The 19,037-nt window shown below is 33.8% G+C and overlaps 1 protein-coding gene across 1 annotated transcript; it reads right to left on the bottom strand.

Annotated features, from left to right (window-relative positions):
* Positions 1-6,228: 6,228 nt before the first annotated feature.
* Positions 6,229-10,017, bottom strand: LOC107949544 (G-type lectin S-receptor-like serine/threonine-protein kinase SD3-1). Its single transcript, XM_016884228.2, has 2 exons — positions 9,095-10,017; positions 6,229-8,737 (listed from the first exon to the last, which is right to left on the bottom strand). The coding sequence occupies exon 2, from the start codon at positions 8,725-8,727 to the stop codon at positions 6,433-6,435; it is 2,295 nt and encodes a 764-aa protein (XP_016739717.1). The 5' UTR covers positions 8,728-8,737; positions 9,095-10,017; the 3' UTR covers positions 6,229-6,432.
* Between the last annotated feature and the right edge of the window lie 9,020 nt (positions 10,018-19,037).

Here is a 19,037-nt window from a genome sequence, read left to right as displayed (position 1 = left end):
CAGAATCAACGACGAGGATTTCGAAAACAAATCATCCCGTGGTCATCATCTCGCGCCCTAAGAATAATGAAGCTAGGGTTCGGGTAACACCAAAAATTGTAATTTAGAAACCATCAAATTTCTCATATAAGGATAGTAAAATGGTCCCGTGGAATTATGGATGCAATGTGACAATCGCGGGAGAAGAAGTTGAGGGCAATCAGGAGATAGGTTCTTATACGCGTAATGGGAAGCATTATGATACTCAAGCTGAATTGCCAAGAGAAAGGACTTTGGTGGTAGAACAGAAGAAAGGGAAAGCACTTAAATCTGAGCCATTGGTTAATGAGCCAATAAAAGATGAAGAAGCAAAAGAGTACTTGAAATTTTTGAAACATAGCGAATACAATGTTGTGGAGCAACTGCACAAACAGCCAGCCCGTATTTCTGTATTAGCTTTGCTCCTAAGCTCAGAAGTACATCGAAGTGCACTGATGAAAGTACTGAATGAAATGTATGTGGCCAATGACATTTCAGTCAGTAAGCTAGACCGGTTGGTTAACAATATAAGTGCTGACAATTTTATCTTCTTCAATGATGATGAAATACCGTCTAGAGGAAGGGGTTCTACTAAAGCTCTACACATTACTACCCGATGCAAGGGGTACACATTGCCGGGGGTTTTGATTGATAATGGATCCACACTGAACGTATTGCCTTTATCCACTCTTAATCGACTACCTGTGGATAGTTCGCATATAAAAACATGCCAGAATATAGTAAGGGCATTTGATGGAATAGAAATGAGGGTTATGGGGAGAATTTAAATACCATTAATGATTGGCCCAACCACTTATGAGGTTGACTTCCTGGTAATGGATATTAAGCTTTCCTACAACTGTTTATTGGGGAGACCATGGATACACTCGGCAGGGGTAGTACCTTCATCGCTACATCAGAAGGTGAAGTTAGTATCAGAGGGTCGATTGGTAATAATAAGTGCGGAGGAGGATATCATTGCGACGGTAACTGGTGATGCACCTTATGTAGAGACTAATGATGAGGCAGTGGAATGTTCTTTCCGGTCTTTAGAATTTGTGCATGCAATGTTTATTGCTGAGGGGCACAAAATTCTGGTACCAAAGATATCCATGACCACCGAGATGGGTCTACAGTTGATGGTAGAAAGAGGAGCTTCGCCAGGGAAAGGATTGGGAAAACATCTCCAACGAAGGATTGAAGCACCAATGTTGAAGGAAAAGCTTGATCGTTTTGGCTTAGGTTACAAGCCAGATATGAAACAGAAGAGGAAGGAAGCGGAGAAAAGACAAGAGAGAAGAAGAGCACGGTTGAGCGAGGATGAAGTCAAATGGGAGCCTTTGACCTTTCCCCACATATCTAAAACCTTTGTGTTGGGTGGGTTTATTTATCCTGAACGAGGGGTGCCAAGAAATGAAGGCATTGAATAAATGTTGGAAAATGTTCATATCAATGCCCTAGAAATAATTGAAGGAAGGACCTTGTTGGATAGCTGCCTTTACGAACCTGGGAGCGAGCTAAACAATTGGACTGCGGAAGAAATCCCTGTAGTCTTTAGAGCTTATTCAGAGTAATGTTTAGAACATTCTTGTTGTTTTAGCCTAAAAATGATAGGAAATCCCTTGTGAAATAGGCTCAAGTTTGAATATCATTATTCTAATAAAATACATATTTGCATTCATTTCGAGCAATTATTCTTTTATTCTTTCCATAAAAGTAAATATTTTCCATTCGACTGATTGTCTTCCAAATTATTCTTTCATTACATTTATAAACTTATTGTACAAATAATTATCCATAAATTTTTATATTCCTTGTATATTCTTTGGTGTACCCCCCATAGGTCCTCAGATATCAATGACATGAGTGACACTACTTCGAACACGGAGTCTCTTTTTGAGCAAGACGTGTTTAGAGGGATCTCATGACTTTGAAAATGACGTAGACTGTGGTATATCTCCAAACTTGTTGAGAATGGTGGAACAAGAGGAAAAACAAATTTTACCTCATAGGGAATCATTGGAAATCGTGAGCCTAGAGGAAGAAAAAGAGGTGAAAATTGGAACTGATATCACCGCAAAGACAAAACAAGACCTCATTGAGTTACTCCGAGAGTTCAAAGATGTTTTCGCGTGGTCATACTAGGATATGTCCGGGCTAAGTGCTAGCATTGTGGTACATCGTTTGTCTATAAAAGAATATTGTAAACCAGTTCAGCAGAAGCTGAGTAGAATGAGACCCGATATTGAAACAGATTTCAATTTAATACAAATTTAGTTTTTTTTTAAATTCAACCATATTTTTAATTATAATTAGTCCTACTTTCATTTATTATAAAATTTAACATAATTTTTGATATTTAACTTTCGATAATATTTTAAATTCACTATTACTATGGTTTTAAAATATATTAAATTATTATTTTAATTTGTTATTGATACTTTTAAATTCATTATATACTGACATTTTGAATCTACTATATATATTTATTTAATTTTTTTTCTTTTTTGTTCAATTTTTATTTAAGCTCCAATTTTAAATTCATTGATATTTTTTTATAATTATTGTTATCATTTTTCAAGGTTGTTTTATTATATTTAATTTTGTCTTCAAAAATGTTTTTTTAAAATAAATTAATTCCTATTTTAATTCATTTCTAACATTATTTTGATATTTAGTATGATATTGTTTTCAAACTTATTATTAGTACAATTTTTTAAAAAAAATAATACATTATTTTTTTTAAAATTATTATCAATATGTTTTAAATTTATCAATATTGTTTTAAATATATATATAATTTATATGAAGTTATTTTTAGTATATATATGTATATATAGTATATCATTAACTTCGGATTAACCTTTTTTTACAAAATTTTTATACATAAATGTTTTATTTCTTAAACCTTATTTATTTTATTCGTTTTTTGGGTTGTTAAGTTATTAATATGGATGTTTGTATGAGATGATTAAGGTCAATGTTTGTATTTGCCTATTATTTGTTTAATTGCTTCTAGTTTAAGTTTAAATTGTTATTTATCTTTTACATTATATGCATCGTTATTCAATCATGTTCCATTTGTAAGAGTTGAATTTTATTAAAGCATCTTAATCGTTTTATTTCATAATCCTTAAAAAAAGCTTGGTGTTCATAGGTTCTTGAGAGAATTGTGCCCTAACTTACTGGGCTTCAATTCTTCTCGATGAATTTAGATAATCAAGTGTTCATTTTATTAAAACCATACAACTATTAAAATAAAATTCTTAAAATTTCAAAATGTTGGATCCTAACTTACTGGATACGACATTTTGTTATCTCGATTTTAAAATAAAGGCAACATTTGATGTTTAAGAATTTCGAGAAACTGAACCCTAACTTACTGGATTCTGATTTCTCGATTGACTTAAATAATCAAATATCTTTCTTAAAACATGTTTTTGAAAAAAAAAATTTAAAATGGACGAATCTAACTTCGAAGATTGAACTGTTGCACTCTAACTCACTGAGTGTGGTGGTCTATTTCTTTGAAATGGGTCCATCCATTTAACCAATTCAATTATTTAAGCTTTCATCTCATGGGATCGTATTTAAAAATCTTTTCAAGTTTCGACACTAAGACATTAAATAATCAATTCGGTACCAATTTTGGGTGTGACGAGGGTGCTAACCCTTCCTCGTGCGTAACCGACTTCCAAACTTATTTTCTCCAAATTCGTAGACCAAAAATTATTTTTAAGGTGATCCGATCACACCTCAATAAAAGATTGGTGGCGACTCCATTTTCAAAATCGATTCCTATTTTTCAAATTTTTAAAAATGGTTTCGACAATACTATTTCAAAATAACAATTCTAATGGTTGCTATTAAAAAAGAGAATTTTTTTTTTCATCCCAAAGATAAAATAAATCTTTTTCTAGTTCTGTGTTTCGATTTCATTGGTTTGAGCCCATACTCGAAATAGTTCATGGTACGAGAATAGTAGAGAAGATCGTTTGGCTGAAAGCCAAAAAACGTCAAGGATTTGCTTATCTGAAAACACATGTATGATTTCAGTTCAAGGTTTATTGCTATAAATATCACAAGAGTTGATTTTCAAAATTTTAATTTTCCGCTATGCAATAAAACCATTTTCAAACCGATTTTTTTCCAACACTAATTAATACCTTTCGACTTATAATTCTATCAATTAATCAACATAGTCCACTTACCTTTCAACCTGTTGGATCTAAATCGGGCTAAATCAAATTGATTCTAAATAGAATATCCTTTCAATCTCATCCATGTAAATTACTACCTTAAGTTGTCAATTCTAAGGTTTCAAACACATTAGATTTAATCCAATTAATTTGTTTTGAACCCTAATTTAGATTAATTACACTCACTTCAATTAACCAATCTCCCTACGAATTTAGTTACTACCCATTCTAAATACACTTAACCTAATTAATTCGTAAAACATCAAAATAATGAAAAGCGAAGAATAAAGGTTAAGAGATGCTCATGAATCCAACGAATCTGATGCTAAAGATCACTTGGGCGGCAATGGAGATCCTTGAACACCCACGTCTAAAAATTCTATAGTAAACCACGAGTGCAAATAGTAATTAAAAAAAGCAAAGAACTAAATTAAAGGAACTAAAATTTACATCAAACGAAAAACTAAAAAAGAACAATAATTTATCTCTAAATCTATGTACTCTACTAAACTAAAGTATAATTGAGTCCCCCTTTTCTAATGTTTTTAAGTTACAATTATTGAGTTCATGGTCTTGGTCGACTTGGCCCTTGATTACAAGCTAATGTTCATTGTGTGGACAAAAATACCCTTGCAGATTTTAAGCCCATTGAGTATGAATGTCGCGACATTCCTGGTCTAATGTCGCAACTTTGGAGACAATTTGCTCGAGTCCTTGGAGAAAGGTTGAATGTCGTGACTCTAAGGTCCAATGTTGCAACTTTGACCACAGTTTACTTGTCTTATCAATGTTGGTCGCAAATTCGTGTAAGTGTTGGAACAACTTCAATGTCGCGACTGTAGTGTCTTAATGTTGAGACATTCGGTCCACAGTCCACTAACTCCCTGGCTTTACATGGTTCAAGTCATTTCTTGCACACTACCTCAACTCGTTAGAATTCATTAGGCTCGAATTGGCCTAATTGGTTAAGGAACATAATAAAAAGACTCATTTTATTCAATAAAGATTTACTAACATTTAATTTGTAAAGCTACTAAAATAGCGTAAAAATGTTTGATTACAAGCACCTTAAGTATTGAAAACAACACCTTAAGTATTGAAAACAACAGATCAACTTCGTTAGTGACTTAATGACAATGACTAAAAAATCAAAGTTTAAAATTTTGGTCAATGACAATGACTAAAAAATCAAAGTTTAAAAATGTTAGTGACCAAATCAAAATTTTTTATAATTGAGTGATCAAAATAAAAATACGTGATTATTTGTGTAGTTTATAAGCTTATAATTCTACCTTCAAAATTAAATTGATATCAAGATTTGTCACTATTGATGTATGTCAAAAAAGTATGCCATACACAAAATTTATAAAGCTTGAATCAAAGCTTTGGTCAGTTGGCATTGAGCTGAGAATGAAAGGAAAAAGAAAAGGGCTAAAAACATCTAGGCATTTGAAGCTATCGGCCATTAGAGCATGGGATAAAATGTTTGTAAATTCGAAAAACTAACTGTTGGAGGCATCAATTTTCACCAGGAATGGAATGATCCCTTCAGCATTTTTTCGCTACATTATCCAAACCAGAACTCATTTGACAATAAAAATTTAAATGAAAAATCATACTTTTGAGAAATGGGATTGGTCCAAAATGTGAAAACAAATTTCAAATTCAAGCAAATGCAGACAGGATTCTTTAATTTTAATAAGATAAAGAAATAACTGACTTTAAATATTGTATTTTTTTTTTCAAATCAAGAAATAGAACACATTAGTTGATAAAATCATTAATATAAAAAAAAGGTTGTTAAAATCATTAAAGTGTAATTAAACATACAAATTCAAGTGTTTTTTTTTTTTGCCCTTTTTTGGTATCGACACAAATTCAAGAACTGAGAAAAATTTCAAACATTGTATTGAAATTATACAAGGAAATACCTTCAAATTTCATGGAAAAATGAGAATCACTTAACCAGAAAAATGCCCGCCACATACTGTACTGCAAACTCTAAGCCAAGTACGGTAAAAATCAAGCATTTTAAGTGCAAGCCAAGTCACAGTGTAGAAGCAAACAATTTGACAAAAGATGCTTTTCCACTAACATCAGTAGGGAAAAAGAGCAAATGCCCTATGGAACAAAACCTCATTGTTATAGGTGAGAATGTTAGCTCTAATTCAACTACACAATTGAAAAGCGAAAATCAATGAAAAGGATTACAATTCTATACCTCTGAGCCAGATTCAGAGGTGTCTTCAACCTCCCTCGCTGATATCAGACAACTGAAAGGTGGCGGAGGAGGATCGGCAGGAAGTGTGCCCTCCAACACCTTGACTACCTCCCCCATAGATGGTTTCACCCGTTCATCTGCTTGAAGGCACCAAAATGTGATTCTCAATGCACATTCCAATTCCTCAGCATCCACTTCGTTCTTGAGTCTTTTATCTACTACGTTCTCCGGATGGCCTTCCATCCATTCTTTGTAAGCCCAATCAAGAACATCCTTCACTTCTTTAAACCCACTAACTAATGTCAAAACCATCTTGCCAAAATCTTCCACATCTTTCTGTGCTGAAGCCCTACGGGAGGATGCTTCACCATAAAGCATCCCCAACCCAAATTCCTTCACTTTGGCCTCAAAATTTTCATCAAGGACTACATTTTCACATTCCAAATTTCCATGGCATAGAAATTCTCTACACTCGGTGTGCAAATAAAATATGGCTCTACCAACGTTTATGCTAATATCCATCCTCTTTCTCCATGTCAGTCTCTCAGCAAGTGTTGGATTTTCTATGTATTTCTCCAGAGAGCCATTCTCAGCATATTCATAGACCAAATACCTGTGATTGAACTCACAACAATAGCCTTCCAGCTTGGCAAGACCTTTGTGATAAATGCTTCCCACCTTTGACACAGCAGCTCGAAACTTTCTTGCTTCAATAGTTCCTTCCAGCTCTTTGACTGCGACTGGTTGTTTATCAGGTAAGGCACCTTTGAACATTTTCGGCCCAATTTGATCATTGAAATTCCCAGTAAGCTCCTTAATCTCAGTGAAGGATAACATTATTAAACATTTTGAACCAGGACGGGAATGAGCTAAAGAAGCCAATCTCCTGTAGTTGTTTTTTCTTTTGTAAAGGTAAAATCCCATTCCCAACTGAATCACAATAAAAACAAAAATTGTGCCCGAGGCTGCTCCAACTAGACAAGGAATGCAAATATTATAAGGCTCCTTGTGTGCTTGCGGTGGAGACTTCAATGGGAAGATGGGATCAGCAGCTAAGGGGTCCGAACACCTCTTAACAAAAGAGGTTGCACTAAGTGATGGATCCGAATAACCACTGACATACTGAGTTTTCATCATCCTGCATTTTGCACTTCCATCATTTGTGAAGGTTACTGCAGTGCAACTTGGGTCACTTAGGCACATGCTTTTGCATTTGTCTAGACTAGTTCGGGAGATAAAATCGTGAACTGGGTAAATTCCGTAAAGGAACATGTTGGCATGCTCAACCATAATGGATCCTGGTTTGCAGTCATGCTGAGATGAAACCAAACATTTTGAATTTGATTGCACTGCATGGTGAAATGGGCAAGTGCAAACATGGGAACCAGAAGCATTAAATGCGCAGATGCCTTGTTGATCACAAGTTGCAAAGACATTACATTGATTCTCAACAGCTTGCCAAACTGATCTCCACGTTTGTGAAACCTCCATCCATGAATATAACCGCAAATTACCATCCACATCCAGCCGGAGGAACCTGAATCTCACAGTGTCATTATGATCTTCTCCAAACACAGACCAAAACCTTTCCAAATTGGGGGCCACAAGTTGCAGGCTTCCATCTGAAGTGAGAACAGCACTGAGATTTGAATGAGAAGGCCTTCCGGCACTCCAATAGATGATGCTGCTCTCCCACTTTAGTTGTAACTGACCAGACACATTCATGTAGAGGCTATATAAACTCGAAACATAGTTTTGACTGGCAGCTCTCAATGTTCTAAAAGTAGAAAGTCTCTGGCCAGGAAGAAGTGTATCTGTTGGACTATCGAAGCTTTGCCAAATTACATCTCTATTCTCATTCAGTAAGACGAGATTGCCATCGTCGCGAAGAACCGCTAATGCCACAGATAATTGGCTTGTTTTGCTGGTCCACACTTCTTCACCCTGCAAGGCATCAAAAAGAACCAATTCCCCGTTCTCTTGAAGCTGGAAATATGAATTGTTACCCACAGTAACATCACCTCCGGCAACCCAAACCACTGTCTGTTTATTGACAGGAACAGACTTCGAATTGAAACGAATGCCAACACTAAACTGTTTTGGCTGATCAGGGAAGTTATAAAATCCAATTGCAAAATCACCATTAGAAGAAACCCAGGAAGTACTTTCTCCTACAGAAAGTTTTGACCCCAATGGAATTTCTGAAACTGCAATCCCAGATAGCAATGACCCAAGAGAGATACATAAAAGGAGAGCAAAACCATGGGGAAGTTTATCCTGTTCAAGCATATTGCATATGCTTTAAAGAGTCAACACAAGAAAATCAGTACAATAACACACAAAAAAGAGCACTATAAATCTAGTCATTTAACCTCATTTAGCATATAATTAGGCTAAGAAAGGAGGAAAATAGGCAAAGTACATCATTTTCAAGACCAAGCATAATGCAGCTCATAGAAAACTATAACTGAAACCTTCAAAATTCGTGACCTATTTATGTTTAATCAACGTGATGGAAACCACATTTCAATGATGATTAGGTAAAAACCGGCTAAAAATTGAACATTTCAAAAGATTGACAGCAAAAATCAAAGAAAGAAAACGTAAGGTTAATAAGACTGAAGAAATGGAAGCAAGCATTTTCCTCGTTTGGTACCTGAAAGGTAAAGTCAGGAGCCCACAAATTCAAGTAGCCGGCATAAAATACCACCTTGACCATAACCCAAGAAGAAAAAGGGAAGAACCCGAGGTTACCCTTCAGGTCCCTTACCAACGAATGAGCATTAATAATTTGACTAAAACAACAAGATTTGAGGAGTGATTGAGTGAATATCAGGATAATGGAAAAGAATATGACTTAATCCAAAGTTATTTATTAATGCATGAATGAACTGTAAAGAGATTTCAAAACATGTGGTTTTGATGAGCAGGTGGATTAAAAAAAAAGAAACTTTTAAGGCATAGATGAGACCTAAATTTAGGAGCATAGATATGCAATGTTGGAAAAATGCAGTCCTATTCAAAGCTGGAAAAGGGATTTTAGACAAAGGTATCACAAACGAAAATTTTGTTTAAGATTAAAACAAAAAACAAAGCTAGAAATTTTTGAAGAAAACAGAAGTAAAAAAAAGAAAAAGAAAAAATTCCACCTACTAGAACAGTTTATTAGAATAATGATAAGAGCAATTAAAGTCAAAGTTGAACTGGGTTTGGTTGTGATATTGATTTCTGAGTTAGACATGCAAAGAAAAAATAAAAATAAAATCTTTTTCCTTTGAAAGTTGCAATAGAAAATATGCCCTTCACAAGGTGAAGATACTTTCTTTTCTTTTCTTTTGGCTTTTTCCCCTTTACTGCTGAAAATAAAAGGAACACAGAAAATAATATAAATACATGAAAAGGAAAAAGTAAGAAGAAGAGCAAGAAAGGGTTACTGAAGAAGAAAAGGAAGAAGATATTAAGATATTGAAGGGAATGTGGGCTGGAAAGCTTCAAGTTTAAGGCCTTAAAAGATGAGGAAAGAAATTAATATATGTGATTGTGTAACATATGACTTGGTAGAAAAGCTGCGTTTTCCTTATCATTTTGTTTCTCATTAATTGTTTTTAATCACCAAAGCTAATGATAATAAAAAAGAGACAATATTGACTAAGAATTAAAAATAATTTATCTATATTTTTTGATGGGGTAAATTAACCAAATTTTCTATTTTTTAGGGATATGTTGCTTTGGGAGAGAGGAATGAAAACACGCTTTATAGGATGCGTTGTTAGGAGATAGAAATGAAAACGCGCCTTTAGGTCAGTTTTCACTTTGTTAAAAAAATTTCTTTTTTTTTGGTTAAAAATTAGAAATTTATAGATTTATTTTTGTCTGTATTTGAGATAGACAATGTTATAGTTTTAAGGTACATATGAATTCACGGTGATATTGTGGAAAGCGGTGACCTAAAAATTTCATCTGTCATCTAAGAATGGCCATCACCCGAGAAGTCGTGATTGCATTGCAACTCAAGGTCCCAGTTGATGTTGATTAAACAGTCACGGATTAAAGTGTATCTAGAGCTTCAAGTTTACAAAAGTTATGTTGTCAAGGGATGGAGTATAACTGGGGGCCCCAATTGGCAGTGGTTATGCGGCCATGGCAAAGAGTTTCACCTCATCAGAGAATGATGTTTTATAAAACTCATACAAAAGTCTAAGTCATAGTCATAGTCATAGCGAAAAACACAAGGATTTTCCAGTATAATCAAGTAATTTATTTTATCCGTCTCTACCAAATGTGGTGAGCTCATTGCTGTAACTTGTGGCAAAGTTAACGAGAAGAAGGTTTCCAACAGAGAGGAGTTGTTGTACAAAGCAAAAAAGATGAAATGTGAATTAGGCCGACAACGGCTTCTTAGTGAAATGCAAATCGGGCCGGTCAGAACTGATACTTCAAGATGAATGCCCATGCGAATTGTTCTTCTTCAAAGTCACTCGTGGAGGTTTCGATACATTTGAAGTTCTCCTCCAACCACCCCATCTCAATCCAGCTACCTTAAACTTGTTCGACACCTTTCCTAATAGTTGCTCGCATATTTCACTCCAGTCGGCAATTGCCACTAGCCCCGTATCGACTTTCCCATCAACTGGTAGATCGAGCTGTAAATCAACGCTCTCGAGTGTAATTGTACACTCACCGTAAGGAAGATGAAATTTGTGTATTTCAAGTCTCTATCTTTCCACCAAAGCACTAATAAGTGGGGGATCCAATTTAGTCCCCCCGAGCATGAGAGTTATATATAGGAATCTCACAACTCGCAAGTGTCCATGAATGGCAACCGATGCACTCACACTTAAATTGTGTATGTATGTCTCCAAAATCTGATATTCATCCCGAGTATATAAACATAAAAATTTAATAATGTTAACAACATAATAATTAACTAATTAAAATTAAATAATTTCATAATATTTTCTTACCATTTGTAATTGAACGCTGGAGATGTGCTTGTCATCTAAACGAATAAGTTAATTTTTCATTTTACAAATTATAAGGAATAAAATAAAATCGAAGAGAATAGGATTCAAAGAAAGATTTAAAACGAAATTATCGAGAAAATTAGGAATTAAGAATTGAGTTTGAATTGAAAAGAATGAAGTTTGGAGGAGTTTATAAAGAAAAAATATGGTTGTTGGGGTGTAGCTGTTGGAATTGTGACCGTTGGAAAGGTTACCATTGCCCTAAAAATGCATTATACGAGGCATGTTTTCATTTCTCTCTCTTAAAAACATGCCCTGTAGGATGTGTTTTCATTTCTTTCCCAAAAAATAGCATATCCCGGTAAATGTAAAAAAACAACATTAATACTTAAACTAAAAAAACATATTTTTTTAATTTACCATTTTTTAATGGGCAATTACATATCCAAAAAAATTTAACCTTCATAAATAATATGATTAAGAATTTAAAAATAATATAATATAATTTTTCATTTTTAAAATTTTTTTGTATTATAATTAATATAAAAATGTTAAATATAATATAAATTCATATACAAATAATAATTTTTAGAAATTTAAGCCTAAGGTCAAAATGTAACACCCTAAATTTGGAGAATCCAAGGTTCTGGGGCACAAACCTAAATATTCGATTTGGCGTGGTAGTATTCGCCCAAGTATTTCTTTTGGCGTTCAGGATGGGCGCATTCCATTACATGTGAAAGTTAATGGTGGTTCAATGTCAGATTTCTGTGTTATTTTAAAATATAAGCCAAGTGAAAGGGGTAAGCATGGAATGAGTACACATCAGAGGTGTAGTGTGCATTACTTGTCTAGAGCACTATGCAAGTTAAGTTACAAGGTAAGTTGATTAAGAATCAATGGGATGAATAACCGGGTAAATAAAATATTAGATTTTCATTTATAACTATAGATTATTAATAAAGGTAATCTTGTAGGAATGTGACACATGTCTTGTTTTACTTTGAGGACATAAGTCTTGTATATATATTTATTTATGAACTTAAGAAAAGGGGATTTTCTTCTTCCTTTATTATTCTTCCATTGAAAATGTTGCTGTAGTTTTCTTTGGAAGCTAACTAAAGTTATCGTTAAGCTAGAACTAAATATCTGAGCTTAAGCAGAAGATTATTTCATATCCTGGGTAAGTATTACAATTATGCATGTAGAATTTTGTAAGAGAAAGTCTGTTAACTATGGTTGAATAGTAATATTAAAGGAAATAGGGTTTGTTTATGCTTTTGATGATGGTAATAATGTATGTGAATGAGTTTTAATGATGTTTCTATGTTTCATAGGCAGTGGATGTTGCTGGTTTCGTGTTAGATGTTCAGATCTAGTGTTTGATCTGGGTTTACTCACTAAGTTCTATCAAGCTTACCTTTGTTTATTTTATATCATAGGTAATCTAAATGAGACTACGCTAGGAGGGACGATGCCAGGGTTACGCCAAAGAATGGCGAGATGGGCTGTTATGCATACAGATCGAGCAAAGTGGAGTGTTTGAATTTCACAAAAATACTGTGAATAAGCTAAGAAATTAATTTTTGAACCTTGTAGAGCAAACAAAATATGTAAGCAGTATCAATGTAGCCAATAAAATTGGTTAGAGGCAAAATAGATAGAACATTGTAAATAAGTATGATTTATATGATCTTTTAAGACCTCACCGAGAGAAAAGTTTTGTTCAGTAGTTGTAAATACATAATGTATACCCAAACATAAGTTAGCCGGGTAGCATCACTAAATATGATATCTATATTTCAAAAAGTTTGCATATTTTGTCTTAGTATGAGTCTATAATAGAGTGGCAACACCTGAGATATGGATCTGGTGAATCAGATTAGGTTGAGGGCGTTACACGAAAGCTCATCCATATCACTTTGAGCTCATAATGATTTGAATTCGAGAAAATTTGACTATAAGAAAATAAAAACTCGAGAAACCTTCCAAGCCCAAAATCAATTTGAGCTCAAGCCCAAGATAAATAAGCTTTCAAGCCCAAAATCAATTTGAGCTCAAGCCTAAGATAAATATGATTAAATATCCTAAAAAGTCCAAATTTATGGAAATATTTTATAAATATTTTATAAATTATAAATAATAGTGATTTTTCATGTTAAATTATAAATTAAAGTAAATTTTAAAAAATAATAATTCTAAATATAGAATATTTTTAATGTAATTATTATATATATACAGTAAATATTCAAAGTTAATAATTATTAAAATTTATAAAATTTAAATTTTAACGTTTATATAAAATATATAATGATATAATGTATTAATTTAATTATATAAAAATCTGAAATAATAAAACAATTGCTAAGAATCATACTACTAAAATGAAGTGGTGTTTAAGGCAGTGGTTACGCCTTCAATCACCAAATGAAAATTGTAAAGACACAAAACACAAGAAGGTTGTTTCCGCTGTTTAGTTTTCTTACATTTTAGATCAAGACCTTGTTGACTTACGTAGAAAAGGGATAATTACGTAATAGTCCCTAAACTTTTGCAACTATTACAATTTAGTTCAAGTAAGTTTGTTCGGTTTGTAACTTAATATCTATAATAATATGCTATGGAATAATCGATATTTATTGCTATATTAATGATGTGAAATTACTCGAAAAATGCCTATTGAATTACTATGTTTGGGTCAGATGAACGCGGGATAGAGTACGACTAATTACATGGCATGTTATACGAGGCTTGAAGAGGAAGAGATGTTACATGAATTATATATTTCCTGAGTATACCGACGTTCAACATTTGTTGCGAGCCATCGTGTATTACTCATTGATTCTGGCGTGTTATCAGGGGCAAATGTAAAGCCTTCAGGCTGACACTTAGTGCTGAGGTGTGTTATTGGTTGGATTAGCTCTTATAATCACTTGGCCTGTTATTGGTTGGACAATTTGTGTACTCGTATCTGTAAGCCATTCATTAGGTCGTAATTATTGGATTAATTGCTTGTTTAAAGACTTCGAAAGGTATGTTTTATACTTGATATCTTGAGGTGATTTCGTTATAGACATGTATGCTTTTCGAAAAATTAATATTTGAGAATTTAATTGAGTTATGTAATTCACTAGTTTGAAATCGTGGATGACAAGAAACATTAGTTGTGGAATTATATTTGATTAATTTGCTATGTTTATTTCGGTAAGATTCATTGTTTCTGTCCGTCAAACTTACTAAGCTTCAATAAGCTTACTTGTGTGATTTGCATTTTATTGTAGATATCTTTTTGTAGGATGGAAGACCGAATCAACACTTAAGTTACACTATCCATCCGATTTTGGTAGTTTTTGAATGTTTATTTTGGATTATATAGCATGTAATAGGTTGTTACATCAACGACCTTGTTTGATATGTGTATATATAAGCATGTGCCTAGTTGATCTTTGGATTTATGTTTGATTCGTAATGTGAAGATATTATATGGTTGCTAAGTGTGGTGATAAACATAAGTTTGTTAAATGTAGTTTGTAGTTTAGTTTTGGTAAGCTTAGCTAAGAATAACAATTGGTATAAGTTTGATTTTAACTTGGTAAATTAGGAGGTTGGATAATTGGCTCAAATAGAATAAGTATGCATGTTTGAATGGTTGAATGGTTGATGATTTATATCATTGTACATGTATGTATAATTGTGGTACCAATAAAGGTACATTGGTTAAGCACTTAAAATGGTTGATTTGGCATGATTTGAGTAGGTTTAATGATAATTTGAATAGGTCTAAGGGCTGGTAATTGGATTGCTTGGTGTCCAAGAAAGGTTGAAATGGTAAACTTGTTTTTTAAGGTTCATTTTGGTGTACACAGCTTTAGACACGGGCTACCACATGGTCGTGTGCTATACACGATCTAAGACCTGGTCCACAACACGGCCGTGTGTATCAAGTCAGTGAGTCAAATGGTCTGCGATACGTCCATGTGTATCAAGTTAGAGAGTCGCATGGCTTATAACACAGTCGTGTGATCTAAGTCAGTGAGTTACACGGTTTAAGACATGGGCTAGGACACGGTTGTGTGTCTCATTGTTCAAACACTACACGGTTTGGGTTATGTCACATGGCCGTGTGACCCCTGTTTTCTAAATTTCTAACTTTTTCTTAGATTTTTTGAATTATTTCAAATTAATCTCATTTTGATTTTAAGACCCAAATGTGTACACTTGTTAGATTTATATGAGATTTAAAAATTATTAATAAATAACATTATTAATGTAATTCGAAGTTTTTTATTCCGATTTGTACGCTAACATTCTATAGCCCTTGTCCGGCGACAAAAATGGGTTAGGAATTTTACATTTAGTGGTATCAGAGTTACGATTTAGTCAGTTCTCATGCTAAACGTTGCGTGTGTAAAGTCTAGAATTACATACCATATAAACCTGTGATAGTGTGATGTGTTTGATTTGATCTAACCTTTGTTTTTCTTATAGATTGTAAAGATGTCGGTCGGATTTGATCATGCTGACACTGATGAGGTTAATAGTAATGTACTGAACATAGAACAAGGGACAAGTAGTAATATTACAATTCCACAAGTATCTAAAAACGAACTTAAAAACATGTTCTTCAGGTTTATGAGCTAGTGGTTTAAAGAATTTATGCAAATGAATGTTGCTACTCAACAACCTCCACCCCTTGTTATACCTCCTTTTGCACCTCCACATCCTTCTGTGACTGGATCTAGTCAACGTATACCGATTGAAAAGCTTAGGAAATGTGGTGCTGAAGAATTCTGAGGTAGGTCAGAGGATGATCCAGTTAAAGCTTAGTATTGGCTTCAAAATATCCTATGAGTTTTTTAAGAAATGACTTGCTCTCCTGATGATTTTCTTAGACGTGTCGTTTCACTGTTAAAAAAGGAAGTGTATTGGTGGACTACGTTAACAATAGTGGTACCAAGAGATAAAGTTTCCTAGGATTTCTTCCAGACTAAGTTTAAAAAGAAATATGTTGAAAAAAGGTATTTTGATAAGAAGAAAAGAGAACTTCTTGAATTAAAGTAATGAAATAAATTAATGGCTGAATGTGAAAGGGAGTTTGTATACCTCAGTAAATATGCTTGAGAAATTGTACCTATTGAATAAAAAATGTGCATCCCATTTGAAGACAGCCTGAATGATGAAATCAGAATGATGATTGGAGGTAATGAAATCCTAGAATTTGTTGGTCTATCTAATCGTGTACAAAAAATGGAAGAACTGTACAACCACAAATTGCAAAGAGATAAACAGGCTCGGGAAATTAATAAAAGAGGTTTCTCCAAGTCAATTTCTTTACCACCAATAAAGAAAACTATAGAAGACTTTAGCCGAGCTACTTCAGCATCTAAGCATCCGAGCAAAAATAAATCAGTTCAACACAATTTTAAACCTCCTACAAAGCCTATGAATAGTATGGGAAGTGTGCGGAATGTTCCAAAGTTATCTTGTAAACATTGCGGAAAATTTCATAATGGTGATTGCAGAAGCAAATTGGGGGCATGTTATAGATGTGGATCAACAGATAACTTTGTGTGAAATTGCCCAAAACAAATAAGGGAAAGTGAATAACAGAAAGAAAATTAATTGTCTACATCTCAGAAAGGTAGACGTCCAAGCCAAAGCAATAATACCTAAAACCCTCATACAGGAGCAAAAGATATAGTTGCCATATCAAAGTCTGGAGCACCTACTCGAACATATGCCACCCGAGCCAGAGAGAAAACTACTACACATGATGTGGTCGCTAGTACATTTTATCTCTTTGATGTTACTGTATATGCATTGATTGACCCTGGGTCAACTCATTCTTATATTTTAACTACATTAGTAATGGAAAAGAAACTACCTATTGAATCAACTGAATATGATATTCAAGTTACAAACCCACTGGGTCAGAGTGTGATAGTTAACTTAGTTTGTGTAAATGTCCACTTAAAATTAAAGGTTGTGAATTCCCTGTTGATTTGATGTTATTACCTTTTCAGGATTTTGATATTATTCTGGGCATGGATTGGTTATCATTACATGATGTCGTGGTAAATTGCAGATATAAACGAATTTATTTGAAATGTCAGACAGGAGAAATGATTTAAGTTGAATCTGACAGATCGAATAGTATCGCTAGAATCTTTTCAGCTATTTTTGCACAGAGATTGATACGTAAAGGTATTGAGGCATTTTTAGCATATATACTTGATACCCGAGATTCAGAATTAAAGTTAGACCAGCTACCAATTGTTAATGAGTTTACTGATGTATTTCCCAAAGAGTTACTGGGTTTGCCACCTTAGCGTGAGGTTGAGTTTGTTATTGATATGGTTCCTAGAACTGCACCGATATCGATATCACTGTATCGTATGGCACCAGCTGAGTTAAAAAAGTTGAAAGCTAGTTGCAAGAATTGTTAGACAGAGGGTTTATTCAACCAGGCGCATCTCTCTAGGGTACACCTGTGTTGTTTGTGTAAAAGAAATACAACTCCTTAAGATTATGTATTGACTACAGACAATTGTAGAAAGCTACAATAAAGAATAAGTATCCCTTGCCACATATCAATGATTTTTTTGATCAACTAAAGGTGTCACAGTGTTTTCCAAGATAGATCTCAGATCTAGGTATTATCAGTTACGAGTTAAAGATTGTGATGTGCGAAAGACTGCTTTCCGAACTCGTTATGGCCACTATGAGTTTCTGGTAATGCCATTTGGATTAGAAAATGCTCCTATTGCATTTATGGATTTGATGAATCGGGGTTTTCAGCCTCATTTGAATATATTCGTAGTTGTGTTTATTGATAATATATTGATCTATTCTAAAATTGAATCTGAACATACTCAACACTTGAGAATCGTGTTACAGACTTTGCGAGAAAAGCAGTTGTATGCAAAATTTTGTAAGTGTGAATTCTGGTTTTATGAGGTTGGATTTCTGGGTCATGTGATATTAGCTGACGGGATTCGAGTCGATCCGAGTAAATTTTCTATTGTAATGAGTTGAAAACTCTGAAAAATGTTTCAGAAGTGCGAAGTTTTCTAGGTTTAGCAGGTTACTACCGTCGTTTTGTTAAAAACTTCTCAATTATTGCTTCACCTACGACCAGGTTACTATAGAAAAACGTCAAATTTTTTTGGTCTAATAAGTGTCAACAGAGTTTTGATCAACTAAAAAACATGTTAACATAAACTCCAGTATTGACTCAGCCTAAATTTGGGACAGAATATGTTGTTTGCAGTGATGCGTCTCTCAATGGTTTAAGTTGCGTGTTGATGTATTCAGGGAAAGTAGTAGCTTATGCTTCTCAACAGTTAAAGTCACATGAAAGAAATTATCCGACTCATGATCTTGAATTGGCCGCGATTGTCTTCGCTTTGAAGATATGGAGGCATTATTTATACAATGAGAAATGTCATGTGACACAAAAGTTTAAAGTATTTAATGACATAGAAAAAACTAAATCTAAGACAGCGACGTTGCTTAGAGCTACTGAAAGATTATGATATGGTTATTGATTATCATCTGGGAAAGGCTAATGTGGTTGTAGATGCACTTAGTCGAAAATCATCATTGTTTGCACTTTGAACAGTGAACACTCATTTA

Source organism: Gossypium hirsutum, chromosome D03, assembly GCF_007990345.1.
Source record: "Gossypium hirsutum isolate 1008001.06 chromosome D03, Gossypium_hirsutum_v2.1, whole genome shotgun sequence".
NCBI lineage: Eukaryota > Viridiplantae > Streptophyta > Magnoliopsida > Malvales > Malvaceae > Gossypium > Gossypium hirsutum.
Note: the sequence above shows the minus strand (reverse complement) of the source record. Positions and strands in the feature narration are given on the sequence as shown.